Source organism: Petromyzon marinus, unplaced genomic scaffold (assembly GCF_048934315.1).
Source record: "Petromyzon marinus isolate PM22_M1 ecotype Great Lakes invasive population unplaced genomic scaffold, UKy_Petmar_22M1.pri1.0 PM_G_Scaffold_32, whole genome shotgun sequence".
Taxonomy (NCBI): Eukaryota; Metazoa; Chordata; class Hyperoartia; order Petromyzontiformes; family Petromyzontidae; genus Petromyzon; species Petromyzon marinus.
In genome coordinates this window covers 2297067-2322673 of record NW_027422895.1, presented here as the reverse complement: position 1 = coordinate 2322673, position 25607 = coordinate 2297067, and the positions used below count along the sequence as shown (strand labels likewise).

Here is a 25607-nt window from a genome sequence, read left to right as displayed (position 1 = left end):
CTGTAGGACAGGGGGAGATCACACAAACTCCACACACTCTGTAGGGCAGGGAGAGATCACACAAACTCCATTCGCTCACTCTATAGAACAGGGGGAGATCACACAAACTCCGCTCACACTGTAGAACAGGGGGAGATCACACAAACTCCACTCACTCTGTAGGACAGGGGGAGATCACACAAACTCCACTCACTCTGTAGGACAGGGGGAGATCACACAAACTCCACTCACTCTGTTGAACAGGGAGATCATACAAACTCCACTCACACTCACTCTGTAGAACAGGGGGAGATCACACAAACTCCACTCACTCACTCTGTAGGACAGGGGGAGATCACACAAACTCCACTCGCTCTGTAGGACAGGGGGAGATCACACAAACTCCACACACTCTGTAGGACAGGGGGAGATCACACAAACTCCACTCACACACTCTGTAGAACAGGGGGAGATCACACAAACTCCACTCACACTGTAGAACAGGGGGAGATCACACAAAGTCCACTCACTCTGTAGGACAGGGGGAGATCACACAAACTCCACTCACAGACTCTGTAGGACAGGGGGAGATCACACAAACTCCACTCACTCACTCACTCTGTAGGACAGGGAGAGATCACACAAACATCCCTCGCCATGACCCCCCCTCTCCCGTGTCTCAGCTGTGCTCAGCGCTCCGTCGTTCACCCTGAGGCTCGACAAACTGACGCGGGGGGAGGAGGAGGAGGAGGGCGATGGTGGTGAGGATGAGGAGTGCGATGTTGTGGGTGACGATGAAGACAACGACGATGATGGCTACAGCGACAACGACGACGGCGATGACGATGACCGTGACGGCGGTGACGATGACCGCCGTGATGACGGTGGTCCTGGGGTGGCTGGGGAGTTGGAGGCGGTGGTCGACGGAGAGCCAGAGGTGCGAAGCTGTCGTTGTTGGTCTCCGTCGGGCGGGGGTGGAGGGCGCTGGTGTCGCACGACGTGAAGTTCCACCATCAGGTTGACATTTCGACAAGAGGCGGCGTTCAACTCACGGTGAGAGATTGCGGGAGTTGTGACGGGGGTCGGGAGGTTGTGGCGGGAGATGTGCGTGGTTGAGTGGGTGGGTGGCGATGCTGCTACTGATGATGATGATACTACCAATGACACTACTACTGATGATGCTACTACTACTGATGATGATGCTGTTTCTGCTACTACTACTGCTGCTACTACTGATGATGATGATGATGCTTACTGCCAGGAGCGCTTCATCGGATGCCGGTACCAACACCGAATGATGCTTCTGCCGGGACGCGAGGATGAGTACTGCGTCCGCATGAGAATGGTAGCCGACTTGCCACGGTGGAAGGCAGGGGAGTGGTCTCCACTGTCGTGTGTCTCCGTCCCTCCACCACACAGCACCGTGGGTGAGTGGGTGGCTGGGTGAATGAGTGAGAGGTATTTTTGTGCGTGTGAAGTGGGTCTCTGTGTGAGTAGTCTTGTGGATCTCTATGAGTGGTCTATGGGTCTCTGTGTGAGTAGTCTTGTGGGTCTCTGAGTGGTCTATGGGACTCTGCGTGAGTAGTCTATGAGTTTCTATGAGTAGTCTATGGATTTCGATTTAAAGCTTTCGTGACTGCAAGGATTCATCTTTGGTTCTTTCGGTAAAGTCACCACGTAGAATGAGAATAAAATAAATTGATAAAATAAAATAACACAATCATATTCTCACGACGTTTCGGCCACAACACAAGCGGTCTTCATCAGGTGAAGGGACGAGACTGTCTGGAGGACAGCGCTTCAGCGAACACGAGGACAGCGCTGGAGCGAACACAGCCACGCTCAGACCAGCGCTGTCCTCCAGACAGTCTCGTCCCTTCACCTGATGATGGCCGCTTGTGTTGTGGCCGATACGTCGTAAGAATATTATTGTGTTATTTTATCAATTTATTATTTTATTCTCATTCTACGTGACTTTATCGAAATTACCAAAGAAGATAGTCTATGGGTCTCTATGAGTACTCTATGGATCTCTGCGTGGGTAGTCTTGTGGGTCTCTGAGTCGTCTATGGGACTCTGCGTGAGTAGTCTATGGGTCTCTATGAGTAGTCTATGGGTCTCTGTGTTGTCTTCCCACCCAGCCCCTCGTGTGGGTGTCGACACGGACGGCCAGGTCACGGCGGTGGTCGGCCAGAAGGTGGCGGTGCTGCGCTGCGTCCTGTGGGGTGCGGCCGTGGTGGTGGTGCAGGCCAACTGGCTGAAGGCCTCCCGTGGCAACGTCTGGGCGGGGGCCAATTTGGCCGCACTCAGCCCGCTGCACGGCACGGCGTACTCCAACTCGTCCCTCGCGGGCCGACTGCGGTTCCGCGTTGGGGGGCCTCCCGGCGACGTTTCGCTGGAGCTGCTGGACGTGCGGGCTGGCGACGGGGGCCTCTTCCTCTGCCACGTGGCCACCTTCCCCCACGGCAACTACGAGGGGAGGGTCAGCCTCTCTGTCATCGGTGAGGATTGGCACTGCCCCACGCAGAGACCCATAGACTACTCACGCAGAGACCCATAGACTACTCACACAGAGACCCATAGACTACTCACGCAGAGACCCATAGACTCACCACACAGACAACCATAGACTCATCACACAGAGAGCCATAGACTACTCACGCAGAGACCCATAGACTACTCACGCAGAGACCCATAGACTACTCACACAGACACCCATAGACTACTCACGCAGAGACCCGTAGACTCATCACACAGAGACCCATAGACTCATCACACATAGACCCATAGACTACTCACACAGAGACCCATAGACTACTCACACAGAGACCCATAGACTACTCACACAGAGACCCATAGACTACTCACACAGAGACCTATAGACTATTCACACAGAGACCCATAGACTACTCACACAGAGACCCATAGACTACTCACACAGAGACCCATAGACTACTCACACAGACACCCATAGACTCATCACACAGACACCCATAGACTACTCATGCAGACACCCATAGACTACTCACACAGAGACCCATAGACTACTCACACAGAGACCCATAGACTCACACAGACACCCATAGACTACTCACACAGAGGCCCATAGAATACTCACGCAGAGACCCATAGACTACTCACGCAGAGACCCATAGACTACTCACACAGACACCCATAGACTACTCACACAGAGACCCATAGATTACTCACACAGACACCCATAGACTACTTACACAGAGACCCATAGACTCATCACACAGAGACCCATAGACTCACACAGACACCCATAGACTACTCACACAGAGGCCCATAGACTATTCACGTAGAGACCCATAGACTACTCACACAGACACCCATAGACTCATCACGCAGACACCCATAGACTACTCACACAGAGACCCATAGACTCATCACACAGAGACCTATAGACTCACCACACAGACACCCATAGACTAAACACACATACACCCATATACTACTCACACAGAGATCCATAGACTCATCACACAGACACCCATAGACTACTCACACAAAGACCCATAGACTACTCACACGGACACCCATAGACTACTCACACAGAGGCCCATAGACTACTCACACAGACACCCATAGACTACTCACACAGAGACCCATAGACTACTCACACAGACACCCATAGACTACTCACAAAGACACCCATAGACTACTCACACAGACACCCATAGACTACTCACAAAGACACCCATAGACTGCTCACACAGAGACCCATAGACTATATTCTTAGTTTTTTCGGTAAAGTCACGTTGAAGGGAAACAACAAAATAATAAAATATATATAAAGCAATAAAAAATTCTCACGACGTTTCGACCATAACTCAAACGGTCGTCTTCAGGTGTGTTGGTTTGCATATATTTATTTTTAAACGGCGCATTTATTTATTTAAAAAAACGTTAGCGCCACGCGCAACGATTTGGCAGTTTATTTAGGACTAGTCCATCTATATTCTAAAAAGAGGAGGGGGGAGACGAAATTTTTTATAATGTATGCTGTCTGAAAGCCACTGTAAGCGTGAACAATCAATTAAGACCTGACATGGTTTATCAAATCTTTCCAATGATTGCTAAGATAGAATCCATCTTCTCTGTTGAAATTGTCTCTGTGCTTGTATATGTGGATAGCCTCATGAACGAATCTCTCATGGAAGCCAGATGGCTTACAAAGAACCTCTGTCTTGGAAAAGTCAATGGCATGTGAGCCTACTGAATTTGAACAATGATCTGCCACGGCCGAGGTGTTGGTCCTACCGTGTTTAAGGTCTGCTTTGTGTTCACGAATGCGGTCCGAGACATGGCGTTTGGTTTCTCGAATGTGACTACTACCATAGAGGCAACTTAGTTTGTAGACACCAGGGTATTGTATGTCCGGAATCACATCTTTTACAGACGGAACCAGATCACGGATTGTATGTAATGTGTTGAAACGGACCTGGATCTTGTGTTTATTCAAGATTTTGGAGATCTTTTTTGTGATCCCCGCAATGTAGGGTAAAGTGATGGTTTTGAAAGGCTCCTCAAGAGGGTTCTTCTTCATGGTTTGAGTGATAGCTTTGCGGATTGTATAGTCGGAGTAACCATTAGCCCTAAGAGCTTGGTGTACGTGCTTGAGTTCACTGCTTATGTGTTCCTGGTCGGATATGCATTGGGCTCTATAATACAGAGTCTTTATGAGATAATTCTTCTGTGATGGATGGTGGTGGGAATCCGGTTTCAGATAAGCATCCGTATGGGTAGCTTTCCTGTAGACAGAGTGGCTCATTGAACCATCAGGTCTCTTTTCAATTAGGACATCCAAAAAAGGTATCTTGCCATCTATTTCGACTTCCATGGTAAATCTGATGGCTGGGTGTATGGAATTGATGTGGTCGAAGAATTGGTCTAGAGCAGGCCGGCCATGTGGCCAGATGACAAAAGTGTCATCCACGTACCTCTTCCATAAGGTTGGGCGCAGAGTGACAGTCTGGATGGCGTCAGTCTCAAATTTCTCCATGAAAATGTTAGCTATAACTGGAGAAAGGGGGGAGCCCATTGGGTTGCCCTCAGTTTGTTTGTAGAAAGTTCCATTCCAAGTGAAGTATGTATTGGTTAAACAGTGTCTCACCAGGGGGGGTACCTCAGTGTTTAGTCCTTGATGAACCAAGTCTTCAATGATTGCAATGGTGTCAGGTACAGGAACCTTGGTGAATAAGGAAACTACATCAAAATTGACAAGCAGGTCATCTGGGGAAAGGGAAATACCCTTGATTGTCGATACCAGGTGAGTAGAATTTTGTACCGCAGAGGTGGTCTTTCCAGTGAAAGGACGCAGGATTTCAGACAAAAAACGAGCTAGTTTGTGGGTGGGGGAGCCGATAGTAGAGACTATGGGACGAAGGGGTGTATCTACTTTATGTATTTTTGGTAAGCCGTATAATCTTGGTGGCCTGGCAGCAGAAGGTTTCAACGAAAACTGTTTAGATTGATCAATTAATGCGGTTGAATCAGAAATTATTTTGTTGGTTTGTGTGACGAGGCTGTTGGTGGGATCTCTTTTTATTTTTGTATAACTACCATCGTCGAGTAATTCTTTAATTTTGTTGTTGTATTCTATTTTATCCATGATGACAGTAGCATTGCCTTTGTCAGCTGAGAGGACTACAATATCATTCCTCTTTTTAAATTTATATAATTCAAAACGCTCATCTTTGCTGAGGTTGCTAGCTGGCATCTTAGCGTTTTTGAGGGTTGCAGCGATTTCAGATCTTGCTACGTCTGCAGCGATGTGACCCAGGCCCCTGAGAGCAACGTCTACTTGGGCAATTATATCATTAACTGGTATGTATTTAGGTGTGACTGCAAAGTTTAGACCTTTAGCTAAAACGGATTTCAGACCATCGGAAATAGAACTGTTACTGCGATTAATTACGACTTTGTTAACGTCTAACTTTTTGGTGTGTGGGTCCGGTCTTTTGTTGAAGAGGAGGTTAAATTTGGAAATCAGGTTTTCCTTACATTTGGTCGACAGTAGCAGCTGAAGAGGCAGTCATATTGTCTACATGTTCCCAATCCGATGTGGACATTGTTGCCGTCAATGATAAGTGTGATTTGTAGAGTGTCTTGTCTAACTGATCTAGTTCGGTGCGTATAAGTCTGATTTTTTCTGAGATAAGAGCTAAGCTAGTTTTGAAAAGAATTCGTTTCGCATTAGAAGAAGTTACAGCAGCAGAGGTCAGTGTAAATGCGATTGGTATTACCCCAGAGTCGCGGCATCTCTTCAGGAAGGTGTGAGACTCGATCAGCTGAGCTTTCTTATCCCGGAGTTTGTTGAAGGATCTTAAAGTTATGTGAAAACCCTCCCCGTAGAGGCGATTAAATTTTGATTTAAAGCTTTCGTGACTGCAGTAATTCATATTCTTAGTTTTTTCGGTAAAGTCACGTTGAAGGGAAACAACAAAATAATAAAATATGTATAAAACAATAAAAAAATTATCACGACGTTTCGACCATAACTCAAACGGTCGTCTTCAGGTGTGTTGGTTTGCATAAATGTATTTTTAAATGGCGCATTTATTTATTTATAAAAAACCGATAGCGCCACGCGCAACGATTTGGCAGTTTATTTAGGACTAGTCCATCTATATTCTGAAAAGAGGAGGGGGGAGACGAAATTTTTTATAATGTATGCTGTCTGAAAGCCACTGTAAGCGTGAACAATCAATTAAGACCTGAAATGGTTTATCAAATCTTTCCAATGATTGCTAAGATAGAATCCATCTTCTCGGTTGAAATTGTCTCTGTACTTGTATATGTGGATAGCCTCATGAACGAATCTCTCATGGAAGCCAGATGGCTTACAAAGAACCTCTGTCTTGGAAAAGTCAATGGCATGTGAGCCTACTGAATTAGAACAATGATCTGGCACGGCCGAGGTGTTGGTCCTACCGTGTTTAAGGTCTGCTTTGTGTTCACGAATGCGGTCCGAGACATGGCGTTTGGTTTCTCCAATGTAACTACTACCACAGAGGCAACTTAGTTTGTAGACACCAGGGTATTGTATATCCGGAATCACATCTTTTACAGACGGAACCAGATCAATGATTTTATGTAATGTGTTGAAACGGACCTGGATCTTGTGTTTATTCAAGATTTTGGAGATCTTTTTTGTGATCCCCGCAATGTAGGGTAAAGTGATGGTTTTGAAAGGCTCCTCAAGAGGGTTCTTCTTCATGGTTTGAGTGATAGCTTTGCGGATTGTATAGTCGGAGTAACCATTAGCCCTAAGAGCTTGGTGTACGTGCTTGAGTTCACTGCTTATGTGTTCCTGGTCGGATATGCATTGGGCTCTATGATACAGAGTCTTTATGAGAGAATTCTTCTGTGATGGATGGTGGTGGGAATCCGGTTTCAGATAAGCATCCGTATGGGTAGCTTTCCTGTAGACAGAGTGGCTCATTGAACCATCAGGTCTCTTTGTAATTAGGACATCCAAAAAAGGTATCTTGCCGTCTATTTCGACTTCCATGGTAAATCTGATGGCTGGGTGTATGGAATTGATGTGGTCGAAGAATTGGTCTAGAGCAGGCCGGCCATGTGGCCAGATGACAAAAGTGTCATCCACGTACCTCTTCCATAAGGTTGGGCGCAGAGTGGCAGTCTGGATGGCGTCAGTCTCAAATTTCTCCATGAAAATGTTAGCTATAACTGGAGAAAGGGGGGAGCCCATTGGGGTGCCCTCAGTTTGGTTGTAGAAAGTTCCATTCCAAGTGAAGTATGGAAGAGGTACGTGGATGACACTTTTGTCATCTGGCCACATGGCCGGCCTGCTCTAGACCAATTCTTCGACCACATCAATTCCATACACCCAGCCATCAGATTTACCATGGAAGTCGAAATAGATGGCAAGATACCTTTTTTGGATGTCCTAATTGAAAAGAGACCTGATGGTTCAATGAGCCACTCTGTCTACAGGAAAGCTACCCATACGGATGCTTATCTGAAACCGGATTCCCACCACCATCCATCACAGAAGAATTCTCTCATAAAGACTCTGTATCATAGAGCCCAATGCATATCCGACCAGGAACACATAAGCAGTGAACTCAAGCACGTACACCAAGCTCTTAGGGCTAATGGTTACTCCGACTATACAATCCGCAAAGCTATCACTCAAACCATGAAGAAGAACCCTCTTGAGGAGCCTTTCAAAACCATCACTTTACCATACATTGCGGGGATCACAAAAAAGATCTCCAAAATCTTGAATAAACACAAGATCCAGGTCCGTTTCAACACATTACATACAATCCGTGATCTGGTTCCGTCTGTAAAAGATGTGATTCCGGACATACAATACCCTGGTGTCTACAAACTAAGTTGCCTCTGTGGTAGTAGTTATATTGGAGAAACCAAACGCCATGTCTCGGATCGCATTCGTGAACACAAAGCAGACCTTAAACACGGTAGGACCAACACCTCGGCCGTGGCAGATCATTGTTCTAATTCAGTAGGCTCACATGCCATTGACTTTTCCAAGACAGAGGTTCTTTGTAAGCCATCTGGCTTCCATGAGAGATTCGTTCATGAGGCTATCCACATATACAAGCACAGAGATAATTTCAACCGAGAAGATGGATTCTAACTTAGCAATCATTGGAAAGATTTGATAAACCATTTCAGGTCTTAATTGATTGTTCACGCTTACAGTGGCTTTCAGACAGCATACATTATAACAAATTTCGTCTCCCCCCTCCTCTTTTCAGAATATAGATGGACTAGTCTTAAATAAACTGCCAAATCGTTGCGCGTGGCCCTAACGTTTTTTTATAAATAAATAAATGCGCCGTTTAAAAATACATTTATGCAAACCAACACACCTGAAGACGACCGTTTGAGTTGTGGTCGAAACGTCGTGAGAATTTTTTATTGTTTTATATATTTTTTATTATTTTGTTGTTTCCCTTCAACGTGACTTTACCGAAAAAACTAAGAATATGAATTACTGCAGTCACGAAAGCTTTAAATCAAAACCCATAGACTACTTACACAGAGACTCATAGACTACTCACACAGACACTCATAGACTACTCACACAGACACCCATAGACTACTCAGACAGAGACCCATAGACTCATCACACAGACACCCATAGACTACTCACACAGACACCCATAGACTACTCACACAGAGACCCATAGACTCATCACACAGACACCCATAGACTACTCACACAGACACCCATAGACTACTCAGACAGAGACCCATAGACTCATCACACAGACACCCATAGACTACTCACACAGAGACCCATAGACTACTCATACAGACACCCATAGACTACTCACATAGAGACCCATAGACTCATCACACAGACACCCATAGACTACTCACACAGAGACCCATAGATTACACACACAGACACCCATAGACTACTCACACAGAGGCCCATAGACTACTCACACAGACACCCATAGACTACTCACACAGAGACCCATAGACTACTCACACAGACACCCATAGACTACTCACACAGACACCCATAGACTACTCACACAGATACCCATAGACTACTCACACAGACACCCATAGACTACTCACACAGAGACCCATAGAATACTCACACAGAGACTCACAGACTACTCACACAGACACCCATAGACTACTAACACAGAGACCCATAGACTACTCACACAGAGACTCATAGACTACTCACACAGACACCCATAGACTACTCACACAGACACCCATAGACTACTCACACAGACACCCATAGACTACTCACACAGACACCCATAGACTACTCACACAGACACCCATAGACTACTCACACAGAGATCCAATGACTACTCACACAGAGAATCATAGACTACTCACACAGACACCCATAGACTACTCACACAGACACCCATAGACTACTCAGACAGAGACCCATAGACTCATCACACAGACACCCATAGACTACTCACACAGAGACCCATAGACTCATCATACAGACACCCATAGACTACTTACACAGACACCCATAGACTACTCAGACAGAGACCCATAGACTCATCACACAGACACCCATAGACTACTCACACAGAGACCCATAGACTACTCACACAGACACCCATAGACTACTCACACAGAGACCCATAGACTCATCACACAGACACCCATAGACTGCTCACACAGAGACCCATAGACTACTCACACAGACACCCATAGACTACTCACACAGTTGCCCATAGACTACTCACACAGACACCCATAGACTACTCACACAGAGACCCATAGACTACTCACACAGAGACCCATAGACTACTCACACAGAGACTCATAGACTACTCACACAGACACCCATAGACTACTCACACAGACACCCATAGACTCCTCACACAGAGACCCATAGACTCATCACACAGACATCCATAGACTACTCACACAGACACCCATAGACTACTCAGACAGAGACCCATAGACTCACACAGAGACCCAAAGCTCATTCTCTTCTGCAGATGTAGATGCCACTGGTTCTTCACCTTCTACAGATGTAGATTACACTGATTCTTCACGTTCTGCAGATGTAGATGCCACTGGTTCTTCACGTTCTGCAGATGTAGATGCCACTGGTTCTTCACGCTCTGCAGATGTAGATGCCACTGGTTCTTCACGTTCCGCAGATGTTAATGACACTGGATCTTCACGTTCAGCAGATGTAGATGCCACTGGTTCTTCACCTTCTGCAGATGTAGATGCCACTGGTTCCTCACGTTCTACAGATGTAGATGCCACTGGTTTTTCACGTTCTACAGATGTAGATGCCACTGGTTCCTCACGTTCTACAGATGTAGATGCCACTGGTTTTTCACGTTCTACAGATGTAGATGCCACTGGTTCTTCACCTTCTGGAGATGTAGATGCCACTGATTCTTTACGTTCTGCAGATGTACATGTCACTGGTTTTTCGTATTCTGTTGATGTTAATGTCACTGGTTCTTCTCGTTTTGTAGATGTAGATGCCACTGGTTCTTCACGCTCTGCAGATGCCACTGGTTCTTCACGTTCTACCGATGTAGACGCCACTGGTTCTTCACGTTCTACCGATGTAGACGCCACTGGTTCTTCACGTTCTACAGATGTAGATGCCACTGGTTCTTCACGTTCTACAAATGTAGATGCCACTGGTTCTTCACGTTCTACCTATGTAGACGCCACTGGTTCTTCACGTTTTACAGATGTAGATGCCACTGGTTCTTCGCGTTCAGCAGATGTAGATGCCACTAGTTCTTCACCTTCTGCAGATGTAGATGCCACTGGTTCTTCACGTTCTACCGATGTAGACGCCACTGGTTCTTCACGTTCTACAGATGTAGATGCCACTGGTTCTTCACGTTCAGCAGATGTAGATGCCACTGGTTCTTCAACTTCTGGAGATGTAGATCCCACTGGTTCTTCACGTTCTACCGATGTAGATGCCACTGGTTCTTCACGTTCTACAGATGTAGATGCCACTGGTTCTTCACGTTTTACAGATGTAGATGCCACTGGCTCTTCACGCTCTACAGATGTAGATGCCACTGGTTCTTCACGCTCTACCGATGTAGACGCCACCACCGCCGTCTGTTGCACGCCGGTTGAACTCACGACTTTCGGTCCGAACAGGCAACTGGACACACGAACAGGTTTGTTCGCATCTCTGAATGTTGCATGTGTGTGTGTCCGTGTGCGTGTGTGTGTGTGTGTACGTGTGTGTGTCCGTGTGTGTGTGTGTGTCCGTGTGTGTGTGTCCGTGTACGTGTGTGGATGTGTGTCCATGTGTGTGTGTGTGTCCGTGTGTGTGTGTGTGTGTCTGTGTCCGTGTACATGTGTGTGTGTGTCCGTGTGTGTGTGTGTGTGCGTGTACGTGTCTGTGTGTGTACGTGTGTGTGGGTGTGTGTGTGTGTCCGTGTACGTGTGTGCGTGTGTGTGCGTGTCCGTGTACGTGTGTGTGTGTGTTGGTGCGTGTCTGTCCGTGTGCGTGTGCATGTCTGTCCGTGTGCGTGTGGATGTGTGTGTGTGCGTGCGTGTCTGTATGTGTGTGCATGCACGTGTGTTGGTGCGTGTCTGTCTGTGTGCGTGTGCATGCATGTCTGTGCGTGTGTGTCCGTGTGTGCGTGCATGCACGTGTGTGTGTGCGTGTGTGTGTGCGTGTGTGTGCGTGTCCGTGTGTGCGTGTGTGTGTGTACGTGTGTGTACGTGTGTGTGTGCGTGTGTGTGTGCGTGTGTGTGTGTGTCCGTGTGCGTGTCCGTGTGTGCGTGTTTGTACGTGTGTGTACGTGTGTGTGTGCGTGTGTGTGTGTGTGCGTGTATGTGTGTGTGTGCGTGTGTGTGTGCGTGTGTGTCCGTGTGTGTACGTGTGTGTGTGTGCGTGTGTGTGTGTGTCCGTGTGTGTGTCCCTGTTCTGGCCACCCATCCCCCCGTTTGTCACAATCACGGCCTTCACAGCTGCTGACACTCGCTAACGGCACCCGCCCCGACAGTCCGCTGGGGCCTTCACGGGGGAGACTTTGTCTCCGTCCGTCCCTTCGTCTCGCTCCCTCGACCCGCAACGCCCGGGTGTGAGCGCCGCGAGCCTCAAAGCGCACCTAGCCTGGCGCGTGTGGTCATTGCGACGGTTGTCGTCGTCGTGTTACGGCGGCACGCTGACGCCACGCGGGGGATCGTTGTTGTGCCACGCAGAGAAGGCGGCGGCGGCGGGCCGGGCCGGCTGGGCCGCTCCGGCCACAATCCTCGGCGTGAGCCTCGCCCTGGTGGCCACGCTGCTGCTGCTGCTGCCGCCGCTCTACCGCCGCCGACGCCGCCGCCGCCGGCAGCGTCAGCGTCGTCACGAGCCCTGGGGCCCCACGGAGGGTCCCCCCACGCTCCTCAAGGAACCGCGGAGAAACGCGGAGGGCCACCGTGGCTGCTTGCTAACGCTGGAGAGTGGCAACGAGGCGGATGAGGGGCTGCACGGGTTGCCACCGCAGCCTCAGCACCAAGACGGCGGAGCTGGAAGCTACGACTACGCGGTGAGGAGGGGTGGGTGGCGAGCGAGTGGTGAGCGAGCGGCGAGCGAGCGGCGAGCGAGCGAGTGTCCGCCCACATCACCGATGCTCCTGCTTAGGCTGAGTGAGCGATCCGCTTCTGGCCACCCCAGTGGGTGGGGGGGGGGGGTGGGGGTGGGGTCGGTCACTGTCTCTCTAATTTATTCCGACCCCCGCAGGTTTTCACAGACGAAGATGACGACGAGGCGAGGGAGGAAGATTTTTGAGAAGCGGCTCGGGGTGGGGGGGGGGAGGAGCGAGAGTGCTCCACCTTGGAGTGCTCCACCTTGGAGTGCTCCACCTTGGAGTGCTCCACCTTGCCGCGCTCCGCCTTGCCGCGCCCCACCTTGCCGTGGTTGCCGGCGGCAACGCCGGGGCTTTTCGCTTCGCGAGCGGGTGAACCCCCCCCCTCGAAAGAAGCAAGAATATTTGTTGTTGTTGTTGTTTGATCCCAACTGAGCGATGTTTTTCAGCATTGGGGGATATTTGCCTCGTGCCGGTTACAATCGGTGCCCCGAGTTTGGCTTTTCACTTTTTTTTTTGGGTGGGGTGGGGGTGGGGGTGGGAATTTTGTTTTACGAAAGAGCTCTCCGTTACCGGACGCAGTGTTTTTGTTATTTTATTTTGGTCTTCGCGACGGTCTCTCACCTCCCAGTGCTTTCCCCCGGCGTTGTGCCGCTGGACGGGAGACGACTGGGAGCCAGGGGGAGGGGGGTGGGGTGGGGTGGTGGGGGGAGAATTTAAATTCGCCCTCGCGTGGCCGGGGGTCGACGAGCGGCGACATCGGCACGGTCCGTCACGACGTCCGGCACCGAGAGGGAGTTCCGCGTGTTTATATTATTGTTTTACCGGGGCGACGAGCGGCGTCACGATGGCGCGTACAACGCCATGGGCCTTCGTGCGCCCCGTCAGCGTCCCGGTTTTTTTTATTTCTCCCCGAACCCGGCCGGTTTCATCGGCCGCTCCCGTGATGCTGCGGCACTTTCGTAGTTTGACGCTGTTGGTTTTCGGCGACCCGATATCGTCCGGGTTAGATTGTGTAAATAAATAAATGCACAATTGTCGCTGTCGCCCGATGAAGCTGGTTGTTGTGATTACTGGCGAAATGTCACGGTATCCAGAGTGCAAATGTTGTTGCTTGGTTCGCTAACCCACCAGTCTTCTTTGGTTCTTTCGGTAAAGTCACGTAGAATGAGAATAAAATAATAAATTGATAAAATAACACAATAATATTCTCACGACGTTTCGGCCACAACACAAGCGGTCTCGTCCTTTCACCTGATGAAGGCCGCTTGTGTTGTGGCCGAAACGTCGTGAGAATATTATTGTGTTATTTTATTTTATCAATTTATTATTTTATTCTCATTCTACGTGACTTTACCGAAAGAACCAAAGAAGATGAATCCTTGCAGTCTCGAAAGCTTTAAATCGAAATTTAACCCACCAGTGTTCTGTATTAGTCTACTACACTACACTATACACTGCACTATACACTACACTATATACTACACTATACACTATACTATACACTACACTATACACTACACTATACACTACACTATACACTACACTACTATACACTACTATACACTACACTATACACTATACACTACACTATACACTACACTATACACTCCACTACACACTATATATACTACACTATATACTACACTACACACTATACTATACACTATACACTACACACTATACATATTACACTATTTTGTTGCTTGGCTCGCTAACCCACCAGTGTGCTGTACTAGTGTACTACACTACACTATACATTACACTATACACTACACTATACACTACACTATATACTACACTATACATTACACTATACACTACACTATACACTACTATACACTACACTATACACTACACTATACACTACACTACATACTATATATACTACGCTCTGTTGTTGCTTGGCTCGCTAATCCACCAGTGTGCTGTACTAGTGTACTACACTACACTATACACTACACTATACACTACACCATACACTACACTATACACTACCCTATATATACTACACTACACTATACACTACACTATACACTACACACTATATATACTACACTACACACTATACACTACACACTATATATACTACACTATATACTACACTATACACTATATACACTTGTTGTATATAGGTGTTATGAAAATTGATTAAAATAATGAAAATTAAATGCAATTTAAAATTTGCATAATTTATCCGAAATTATGTTAATTAGTGTAATTATGCGCATAAATTATGCTGATTCGAGAGATAACCGTATTAACTTATGCGAGTGGGCGTGGTTAGGATAATGGAGGTCGTTATGGATTATCAGGTCGAGCCTCGGTGACTAGGATTGTGTTATGAATTGGAATGACGCAATTAATCGTATGCAGTGACGCAGGCGTTGTGAGCGTGAATGAGAGAGAGTCGATTCGACTCTGCTCTTTAATTCCGTATTATCAATAAGGATACGATTACTCTCGATTGAACATTACGAATTATGTGTGTTATGGATTATGTGTGGTGATAGTGTGCTTATGATAGGTCCCCAGGATTCAGATCTCATACGCAGAACAATATTATGCAGAATTTCAGGAAGAATCACACACAAACCTTCTGCTTTAATCAATTTTATTTCTAGCTAACTTTAATTTTTGGATAATATGAAAACTCAATCTCGGGATTTTGGAATTTCAACACAGCGTTGACATGATACCATCACGATTGCGTTGTTTCACCTGGATAGCGGCACCTGTGGTTAATTCCCGACGCGTAATGCAATCGATCTGTTGTTGAGAGAGAGATTAAAAACATGCGAACTATTCTATCAAACCTTAACTTTATAATATGCAAACTCGTATACTTGAATTGTTACACAACACGGCACTTGGTCTTTGATTCGTATCCAATCCTTAATACATTCTGATATGCAAAGTTATTATGCTTGAAATCTTCAGCACAGTACCACGGCGATGTTCGTTCATTGATTCATCAACGATTATGCAATTAAAGCGTTCGACTGAAATAATTCTGATTGCCTCATCAACGTAACTCAATGGGTGGCGATGTTTTTCGTTATCAGCTAATAGTTGACGCAGTTATCATGAGTCTTGTATGTTTAATGGGAGGGTTGTTGATTTCTTGCGTTGAGCAAACGCCTAGGTTGATTTCCTTGTCAAAAAAATGTTTGTTCATTGTGTAGCGGTGGGGGAGTGAGGAGGGAGTGTGGGGGAGAGGCATACGAACGACTGCCAGTTTCTGTCCACCGCTGGCTGGATGAGTCAGCACGACGCTCGCCGTCCTCGCGCCGATGGGTGTTGAGTGCGGGGCCGCTTCCCTCTCAGCCCTGGTGACGCGAAGTTGCGCGCTGTTGCACGCTGGTGGCACGCTGTTGGCACGCGCTGGTGCTGGTGGCACGCTGGTGGCGCGCTGTTGGCACGCGCTGGTGCTGATGCTGGTGCTGATGGCACGCTGGTGGCGCGCGCTCCCTCTCCTTGAAGATGCGCGAACGCGCCCGTGCTGGTTCGCTGATAGCAGTTTCTCTCCACTGCTGGCTGAGCTGCTGCACGCTCTTGCTTGGCGTTGCTGGCCGCGCTCTTTCCCCTTGAAGATGCGCGAACGCGCCCGTGCTGATTCGCTGACAGCAGTTTCCTCCACTGCTGGATGAGCTGCGCCGGTGCGCGCTCTTTCCGCTGCTGTAGTATCTGACGCTGCGCTCGCGGGCGACAGGTCAAGTTTTTCTTCTGCTGAGTGAGCCGAGTCGCACGCGCTCTCTTTGTTGAGGTTGTTGGCGGCTCTCTGACAGCAGGTTTCCTCCACTGCTGTATGACAAGTCGCACGCGCTTGGTCACTGGTTTGCTGAAGTTGTTGGCGGCTGCTCGTGCTTTTCCGCTGCTGGTTGAGCCACGTTGCACGTGCTTTCTTTGTGGAGATGCTCGAGCGCTCTCAGCGCTGATTCGCTGATACTTTGTTGGCGGGTGGCCAAGCTTTTTCTTCAGTTGAGTGAGTTGAGTCGCACGTGCTCTCTCTGTTGAAGTGCGCGAACGCGCCCGTGCTGGTTCGCTGACAGCAGGTTTCCTCCCTGCTGTATGACTCACTTTTGTTGATACATCGCGACTCAGCGATCCTCGCTACTCAGCGAGGCTTGGAGCCAGCCGCTCCATGCGACTGCTCGTCCTGTGGACGTCTTGACTCGCTGATCTGTCTTGACTCTTGACTTAACTTCACTGACTTTTGAAAATGCAGCTGACCGTTATATTCAAAGACAATTCTCTCTGCGCAGTGGAAAAGGGGGGGGGGCGGGGTCTGTGTGTGTGAGTTCGTGTGTGTGTGTGTACAGATGGCTCCTGCGATAACGATCTGTTTGCCCTGGCGTGAAATTCCTCTCTCGCGCTCTTCGGGAGAGACAAAGGTGGTCGGGAGTACCTATCTCTTTATACTTTCGACTTTATATTTCTCAAATACAATTTGGTCCCATGTTCGCCAAGACTCGTGTTTGTAACTACGTCCTCCCGACACCCCTCTCGGGTTACCGAGGTTCGCATTGATATGATGGAGTTATTAGAAAGAAAAATAATTTTCATCCTGAGTTTAAGAGGTCCGTTTCCAGATTGTTGGAATCCATATCCCTTGGTTCTGTAAGGTTCTATAATGGAATATCGTTTAAGGTTAACACGTTATTATTAATGTTATATTGCAATTTTCTTTAAAACTTGTTTGCCTGGTTGCCGTGTGTGGGGTGGGGTGTGTCTCCTCATCAAACCCGGCTGGCTTTTCCAGATGGCCCCTTGTGATAAGGTGCAATTCCTGCTTCTCCGCGCGGTGAGAGAGACAAAGGTGGTCGGGGTTGCTTGGGATATTGTTTAAACTCTTTCGTAAGTTTGCCCGTTCGCCTCATTCCTTCTCCATAACCTTTGATGTGACTCGTTATTTTGTCTCCAAGCTTTGTTTTAACAGTAAAAGTATTAAAGGTGAAAATCATTTGATAGCGAATTAATTATTGGATAATAATTCACTGATGTATCTGGTGGCCTGGTCTTGATTGCAGTGAGCGCGAGGACCGCTAACTTTAGCTTATTCTTGTTATTGCATTTTAAATTTGAACCGTTGTTTTAATGACAAAGGAAAAAAATAAATGGTTTAACCCGTGGGCGTCCTCGTTTCTGGCTTGCGGAGGGCTTCCCTCTGCGTGACCTCCTTTAGGGCACATCAAACTCTTGTTCATCTGGAGATCTTCGCAGATAGCTGCTAACATCCTCGCCTCGAGAGTTTTATTATTTCTTTATTTTTTAATGGTCTGTTTATGATCGACATCTGGTTTTTCGTGTGCCTGGCTTATGGGTTTTATTGATTATTTTTTTTGTTTGTTAAAAAAAATATTAATAACGCAAATATTGTTAATATCAATTTTGGAAAAGGCTCATATACAACACACTTCACTATACTACTATACACTGCACTATACACTACACTATGTACTACATTATACACTACGACACACTACATTAGTAGGATCCGTCGGTTGTTTTGTGATGTTCTGCCCGTTCACCCAGAGCCTTACTGCTTATTCATATTCTCTGGTTCTTTCAGTAAAGTCACGTAGATAGAACAAATAAAGTGAATAAAAATACCACCACGTTTAGATCGCAACACGGAGAGCCATTGACTCACACGGAGAGCCACAGAATCACAGAGACATAGACTCACACAGAGAGCCACAGACTCACACAGAGAGCCACAGAATCACAGAGCCATAGACTCACACAGAGAGACACAGAATCACAGAGCCATAGACTCACACAGAGAGCTACAGACTCACCCAGAGCCACAGAATCACAGAGCCATAGACTCACACGGAGAGCCACAATCACAGAGACAGACTCACACGGTGAGCCACAGAATGACAGAGCCACACAATGACAGAGCCATAGACTCACACGGAGAGCCATCGACTCACACAGAGAGCCACACAATGACAGAGCCATAGACTCACGGAGAGCCACAGAATGACAGAGTCACACAACGACAGAGCCATAGACTCACACGGAGAGCCATTGACTCACACAGCCACAGAATCACAGAGCCATAGACTCACACAGAGAGCTACAGACTCACCCAGAGCCACAGAATCACAGAGCCATAGGCTCACACGGAGAGCCACAATCACAGAGACAGACTCACACGGTGAGCCACAGAATGACAGAGCCACACAATGACAGAGCCATAGACTCACACGGAGAGCCATCGACTCACACAGAGAGCCACACAATGACAGAGCCATAGACTCACGGAGAGCCACAGAATGACAGAGCCACACAACGACAGAGCCATAGACTCACACGGAGAGCCATTGACTCACACAGCCACAGAATCACAGAGCCATAAACTCACACAGAGAGCTACAGACTCACCCAGAGCCACAGAATCACAGAGCCATAGACTCACACGGAGAGCCACAATCACAGAGACAGACTCACACGGTGAGCCACAGAATGACAGAGCCACACAATGACAGAGCCATAGACTCACACGGAGAGCCATCGACTCACACAGAGAGCCACACAATGACAGAGCCATAGACTCACGGAGAGCCACAGAATGACAGAGCCACACAACGACAGAGCCATAGACTCACACGGAGAGCCATTGACTCACACAGCCACAGAATCACAGAGCCATAGACTCACACATGGAGAGCTACAGACTCACACAGAGCCACAGAATCACAGAGACATAGACTCACACAGACTCACACAGAGAGCCACAGAATCACAGAGCCATAGACTCACACAGAGAGCCACAGACTCACACAGAGAGCCACAGAATCACAGAGCCATAGACTCACACAGAGAGCTACAGACTCACCCAGAGCCACAGAATCACAGAGCCATAGACTCAGACGGAGAGCCACAATCACAGAGACAGACTCACACGGTGAGCCACAGAATGACAGAGCCACACAATGACAGAGCCATAGACTCACACGGAGAGCCATCGACTCACAGACAGCCACAGAATCACAGAGCGATAGACTCACACAGAGACCCATAGAGACCCATAGACTCACACAGAGACCCATAGACTCGCACGCAGCCAAAACAAACTACAAAACAATTCACGGCTAAACACATCCGAAGAGAGGCGCCCGACAGACACCCGAGTTCGATTCCCGCTCACGGATGCGCCCTACCTAACACCATCAAAGACGTAACCGGTCAAACTGGGGGGTGAGGGGGGGGAGACAAAGGCGGCCGGGCGTGGTTGCTGGCCCACACCCCTGTCTCGTGTGACGTCTTTAAATGCAAAAGCGCTGAAGCTGGCGCGTGTCTTGACAATGGCGTCCTCTAGTGGCTGCTCACGCGTGGCGATGGCGCTTTGTTGATAAATTAGAGACAACGATCCCCCGCGCCCCCCCCCACCACCGGAGGGGAGGCGGTGGGCGGGTCTCGTGATGGGGGGAGGGGCAGTCACGTGCCTCTACGGGTGGGCGGGTCTCGTGATGGGGGGAGGGGCAGTCACGTGCCTCTACGGGTGGGGGTGGGCGGGTCTCGTGATGGGGGGAGGGGCAGTCACGTGCCTACGGGTGGGGGTGGGCGGGTCTCGTGATGGGGGGAGGGGCAGTCACGTGCCTACGGGTGGGGGTGGGCGGGTCTCGTGATGGGGGGAGGGGCAGTCACGTGCCTCTACGGGTGGGGGTGGGCGGGTCTCGTGATGGGGGGAGGGGCAGTCACGTGCCTCTACGGGTGGGGGTGGGCGGGTCTCGTGATGGGGGGAGGGGCAGTCACGTGCCTCTACGGGTGGGGGTGGGCGGGTCTCGTGATGGGGGGAGGGGCAGTCACGTGCCTACTTGTGTGGGGGTGGGGAGTTTGGTGATGTGAGGTGACGAGAAGAAAGTGATTTGAGGTGCGGAGTTGAGGCGATAGAGAGAGGAGGTGAGGCAAGGAGCGAGAGGAGGTGAGGCGAGCGAGAGGAGGTGAGGCGAGAGAGAGGAGGTGAGGTGAGCGAGAGGAGGTGAGGCGATAGAGAGAGGAGGTGAGGCAAGGAGCGAGGTGGCTGAAATCCGGCAAGTGGAGGGAGCCACATTGCATTCATGGCTTTTATTTTGGTGATTTCGAAAAGTTTTTTTGGTTTTGGCCATGTTTTTGTTTATTGTAGTATGGAGTTAGACTGATGGCCTTAATCTAAGTTGTCTTGTTGTTGTTTGACTTGCATCCCACTGGGATTTTTGCACACAGCGTTGGTGTACGGTGCTATTTCAGGAATATTTTGATGTTTTTTTTCCTGGATTTTTCTGTTTGCACAGTCACACAAAGTCACTTCAAGATGTTTTCTTGTTCATGTTTGTTTTGTTTGTTGCGGTTGCACCCGATTCAAGAGCCGAATGGCTCACAGGGCTATACCAACATAAATACAACTATGAACTATGCTTCGCCGTTCTTACCCTCACCGCGATCACGGCGGCAGCAAGCAGCAGCAGCAAGCAGGGGCGGCACCGCTCCCCTATCGCCATGAGCCTCCTCCACTCAAGCCGGGTGGGCGGGTCTCGTGATGGGGGGAGGGGCAGTCACGTACCTCTGCTCGTCCAGGCCCTGGCGTGGCTGGCGCCGCGCGCCACGCTGCGGTGCGATCCCCGCTCGGCCAGGACGCTCCGCGGCTCCGAGCTGATGGAGGCGCCGCGGTTCGCGTGCGGCACCGACGGCTTCTACGCGGCGCGGCGGGGCGAGGGCCGGGGCGGCCGGGGCGCCGGGGCGGGCGGCGTCGTGGACGAGTGCCGCTTCCGTTCCCGCTCGCCGACGCGACCGGAGCGGTACTGCGCTCCGCCTCGCGGCACGGGGGGGGGGGCCTCGAGGCACGGGGGGGGGGGGCCTCGAGGCACGGGGGGGGGGCCTCGAGGCACGGGGGGGCCTCGAGGCACGGGTGGGGGCCTCGAGGCACGGAGGGGGCCTCGAGGCACGGGAGGGGCCTCGAGGCACAGGGGGGCCTCAAGGCACGGGGGGGCCTCGAGGCACGGGGGGGCCTCGAGGCACGGGGGGGCCTCAAGGCACGGGGGGGGCCTCGAGGCACGGGGGGGCCTCAAGGCACGGGGGGGGCCTTACTGGCGAGCGCGCCGTGAAGAAAAAACAAAAATTTAAAAAAAAAATTCCTTCTAGAAAAGTAGAGAAGGGGGGGTTACGTAAAACAAAGCATTAAAAAATCCCCCAAAAAATCGAGTGCAACTGGGTTAAATGTTAATTAACCAAGTCACCAGGAATGTGTCCGATCTCACGCGATCTCGGAAGCTCAGCACGGTTGAGTCTGGATCGTGCGTCGATCGGTGACCACCATACAAACCGGCTTAGTGCAGGCTGCTGTTATGCTTCATGGTGGGCAGCTCTATCATCTTAATGCTCCTGCTCTCACCATAATCCTCACAACTCACATGGTGGAAAGCCCTCATCCAGTGGTGAATTAATAAAGTGATGTACAAATATAAGACAACGGTCTGATTTGCTCCCCAAAAAGGTAAGATTAAATCCCCATTAGCCTAATAAACTTAAAAAGCAATGTTTAAACAACCAAACTCGTAATTTGTTTTATTGATGGGGAATATTGCTGGGGAGATGCTTTATCGCTAGCCATGCTATCTTAATGTTTACAGCTGTAATCCTCTTGTTACGTGTGCATTGCATCAATAAATTGAGAAATATTCAGATAATTAGCGCTGTAAATGCCTCGGAGGCCAATTTCATTTTCCAAATATAATTTCAGGTAAGAATAGGAGGAATAAGAAGTGTGTTTAGTATAGAACATGCAGTGCAGTCGCCATCCATGTTAATGTAAGCCACAGGATGGCAGCAGCATGTATACACTTGATTGAAACCTTCCACTTTTATAACGAAAGCTGTTTTATAAGCAGACTTGAAGATAATGTTATAGTAAACGTGCGTATAATATGTTTTTAACATCTCTTTTTTAACATTTTTTTTATTATACAACTAATTCCTAAATGTTACATGTATAATAAAAGGAATTTACTCGCAACACAAGACGATCGCTTGTGTTGCGATGGAAACGTGATATTGTTCTTATTTTCATTATTTTTTCTATCTACGTGGCTTTACCGAAAGACCCAAAGAATATAGAAATTACATTTTGTATGACTTACCCAACCAAGATGGTTCTTGTATCATATGCTAGATGTACTGTAATTGAACATTTGTCTTGGTTTTTGTTTCTGACCGTGCAGATATGCCTGACCGGGTGCCCTCAGGATGCCATGATTAAGATTAATAGAATCTGTCACGAGCATAATTTCAAGTTCTTTGCAGGAGATGTGTTTGGTTATCACAGCTACATGTTTATATTCTTAGCTCTTTCGGTAAAGTCACGTTTAAGGGAAACAATAAAATAATAAAATATATATAAAACAATAAAAATTATCACGATGTCTCATATCCTGCGTCCTTTCACTGGAAAAACCACCTCTGCGGTACAAAATTCTACTCACCTGGTATCGACAATCAAGGGTATTTCCCTGTCCCCAGACGACCTGCTTGTCAGTTTTGATGTAGTTTCCTTATTCACCAAGGTTCCTGTACCTGACACCATCGCAATCATTGAAGACTTGGTTCATCAAGGACTAAACACTGAGGTACCCACCCTGGTGAGACTGTTTAACCAATACATACTTCACTTGGAATGGAACTTTCTACAAACAAACTGAGGGCGCCCCAATGGGCTCCCCCCTATCTCCGGTTATAGCTAACATTTTCATGGAGAAATTTGAGACTGACGCCATCCAGACTGCCACTCTGCACCCAACCTTATGGAAAAGGTACGTGGATGACACCTTTATCATCTGGCCACATGGCCGGCCTGCTCTAGACCAATTCTTCGACCACATCAATTCCATACACCCAGCCATCAGATTTACCATGGAAGTCGAAAAAGATGGCAAGCTACCTTTTTTGGATGTCCTAATTAAAAAGAGACCTGATGGTTCAATGAGCCACTCTGTCTACAGGAAAGCTACCCATACGGATGCTTATCTGAAACCGGATTCCTACCACCATCCATCACAGAAGAATTCTCTCATCAAGAGTATCATAGAGCCCAATGCATATCCGACCAGGAACACATAGGCAGTGAACTCAAGCACGTACACCAAGCTCTTAAGGCTAATGGTTACTCCGACTATACAATCCGCAAAGCTATCACTCAAACCATGAAGAAGGACCCTCTTGAGGAGCCTTTCAAAACCATCACTTTACCCTACATTGCGGGGATCACAAAAAAGATCTCCAAAATCTTGAATAAACACAAGATCCAGGTCCGTTTCAACACATTACATAAAATCCGTGATCTGGTTCCGTCTGTAAAAGATGTGATTCCGGACATACAGTACCCTGGTGTCTACAAACTAAGTTGCTTCTGTGGTAGTAGTTACATTGGAGAAACCAAACGTCATGTCTCGGACCGCATTCGTGAACACAAAGCAGACCTTAAACACGGTAGGACCAACACCTCGGCCGTGGCAGATCATTGTTATAATTCAGTAGGCTCACATGACATTGACTTTTCCAAGACAGGTTCTTTGTAAGCCATCTGGCTACCATGAGATATTCGTTCATGAGGCTATCCACATATACAAGCACAGAGACAATTTCAACCGAGAAGATGGATTCTGGCTTAGCAATCATTGGAAAGATTTGATAAACTATTTCAGGTCTTAATTGATTGTTCACGCTTACAGTGGCTTTCAGACAGCATACATTAATTTTTCGTCTCCCCCCTCCTCTTTTCAGAACATAGATGGACTAGTCCTTCTAATTAAACTGCCAAATCGCTGCGCGTGGCGCTGGCGTTTTTTTAAATATAAATAAATAAATGCACCGTAAAAATAAATAAATTAATGCAAACCGACACACCTGATGACGACCGTTTGTGTTATGGTCGAAACGTGATAATTTGTATTGTTTTATATTTATTTTATTGTTTCCCTTCAATAATAAAATATATATAATATATACTTTATTATTTTTTTGTTTCCCTTCAACGTGACTTTACCGAAAGAGCTAAGAATATGAGTTTATCAATCTACATGACGACGACGATGATGATGATGAGGTTGTCAATCTCCATGACGACGATGATGATGACGAGTTTGTCAATCTCCATGACGACGATGATGATGACGAGTTTGTAAATCTCCATGAAGACGATGATGATGATGAGTCTGTCAATCTCCATGACGATGACGATGAGTTTGTCAATCTCCATGATGACGACGATGATGATGAGTTTGTAAATCTCCATGACGACGATGATGATGACGAGTGTTAATCTCCATGACGACGACGACGATGATGACGAGTTTGTAAATCTCCATGACGACGACCTCCAAGCCTCGTGGAGCCTCCAGCAGCCCCCGTTGCCATGGCCACGGGCACAACCACTTGAAGACTTCAACCCAGGGGTGGTGGTCGACATCGGGCGGTGGCAGCGTTCAGTGGCGATCATCTGCGTTGTGTCGCATTTGCGTGAGAGAGAGAGAGTTTCAAGTTTTCAAGTTTCATTTATTAGGT

General features: G+C 48.2%; 1 protein-coding gene across 2 annotated transcripts in view; it reads left to right on the top strand.

The window, feature by feature from the left end:
• Positions 1-14113, top strand: part of LOC142915554 (uncharacterized) — a 28319-nt gene extending 14206 nt beyond the window's left edge. The window contains exons 4-9 of one of the 2 annotated variants that reach the window (XM_076061329.1): positions 663-1032; positions 1241-1406; positions 2121-2480; positions 11508-11657; positions 12694-13022; positions 13217-14113. In XM_076061329.1, the coding sequence (XP_075917444.1) occupies positions 1274-1406; positions 2121-2480; positions 11508-11657; positions 12694-13022; positions 13217-13264 (1020 nt within the window). In that variant the 5' untranslated portion in view covers positions 663-1032; positions 1241-1273 and the 3' untranslated portion in view covers positions 13265-14113. The remainder of the gene's footprint in view (positions 1-662; positions 1033-1240; positions 1407-2120; positions 2481-11507; positions 11658-12693; positions 13023-13216) is intronic. The other variant, XM_076061330.1, reaches the window with a different exon arrangement.
• The last annotated feature ends 11494 nt before the right edge of the window (positions 14114-25607 follow it).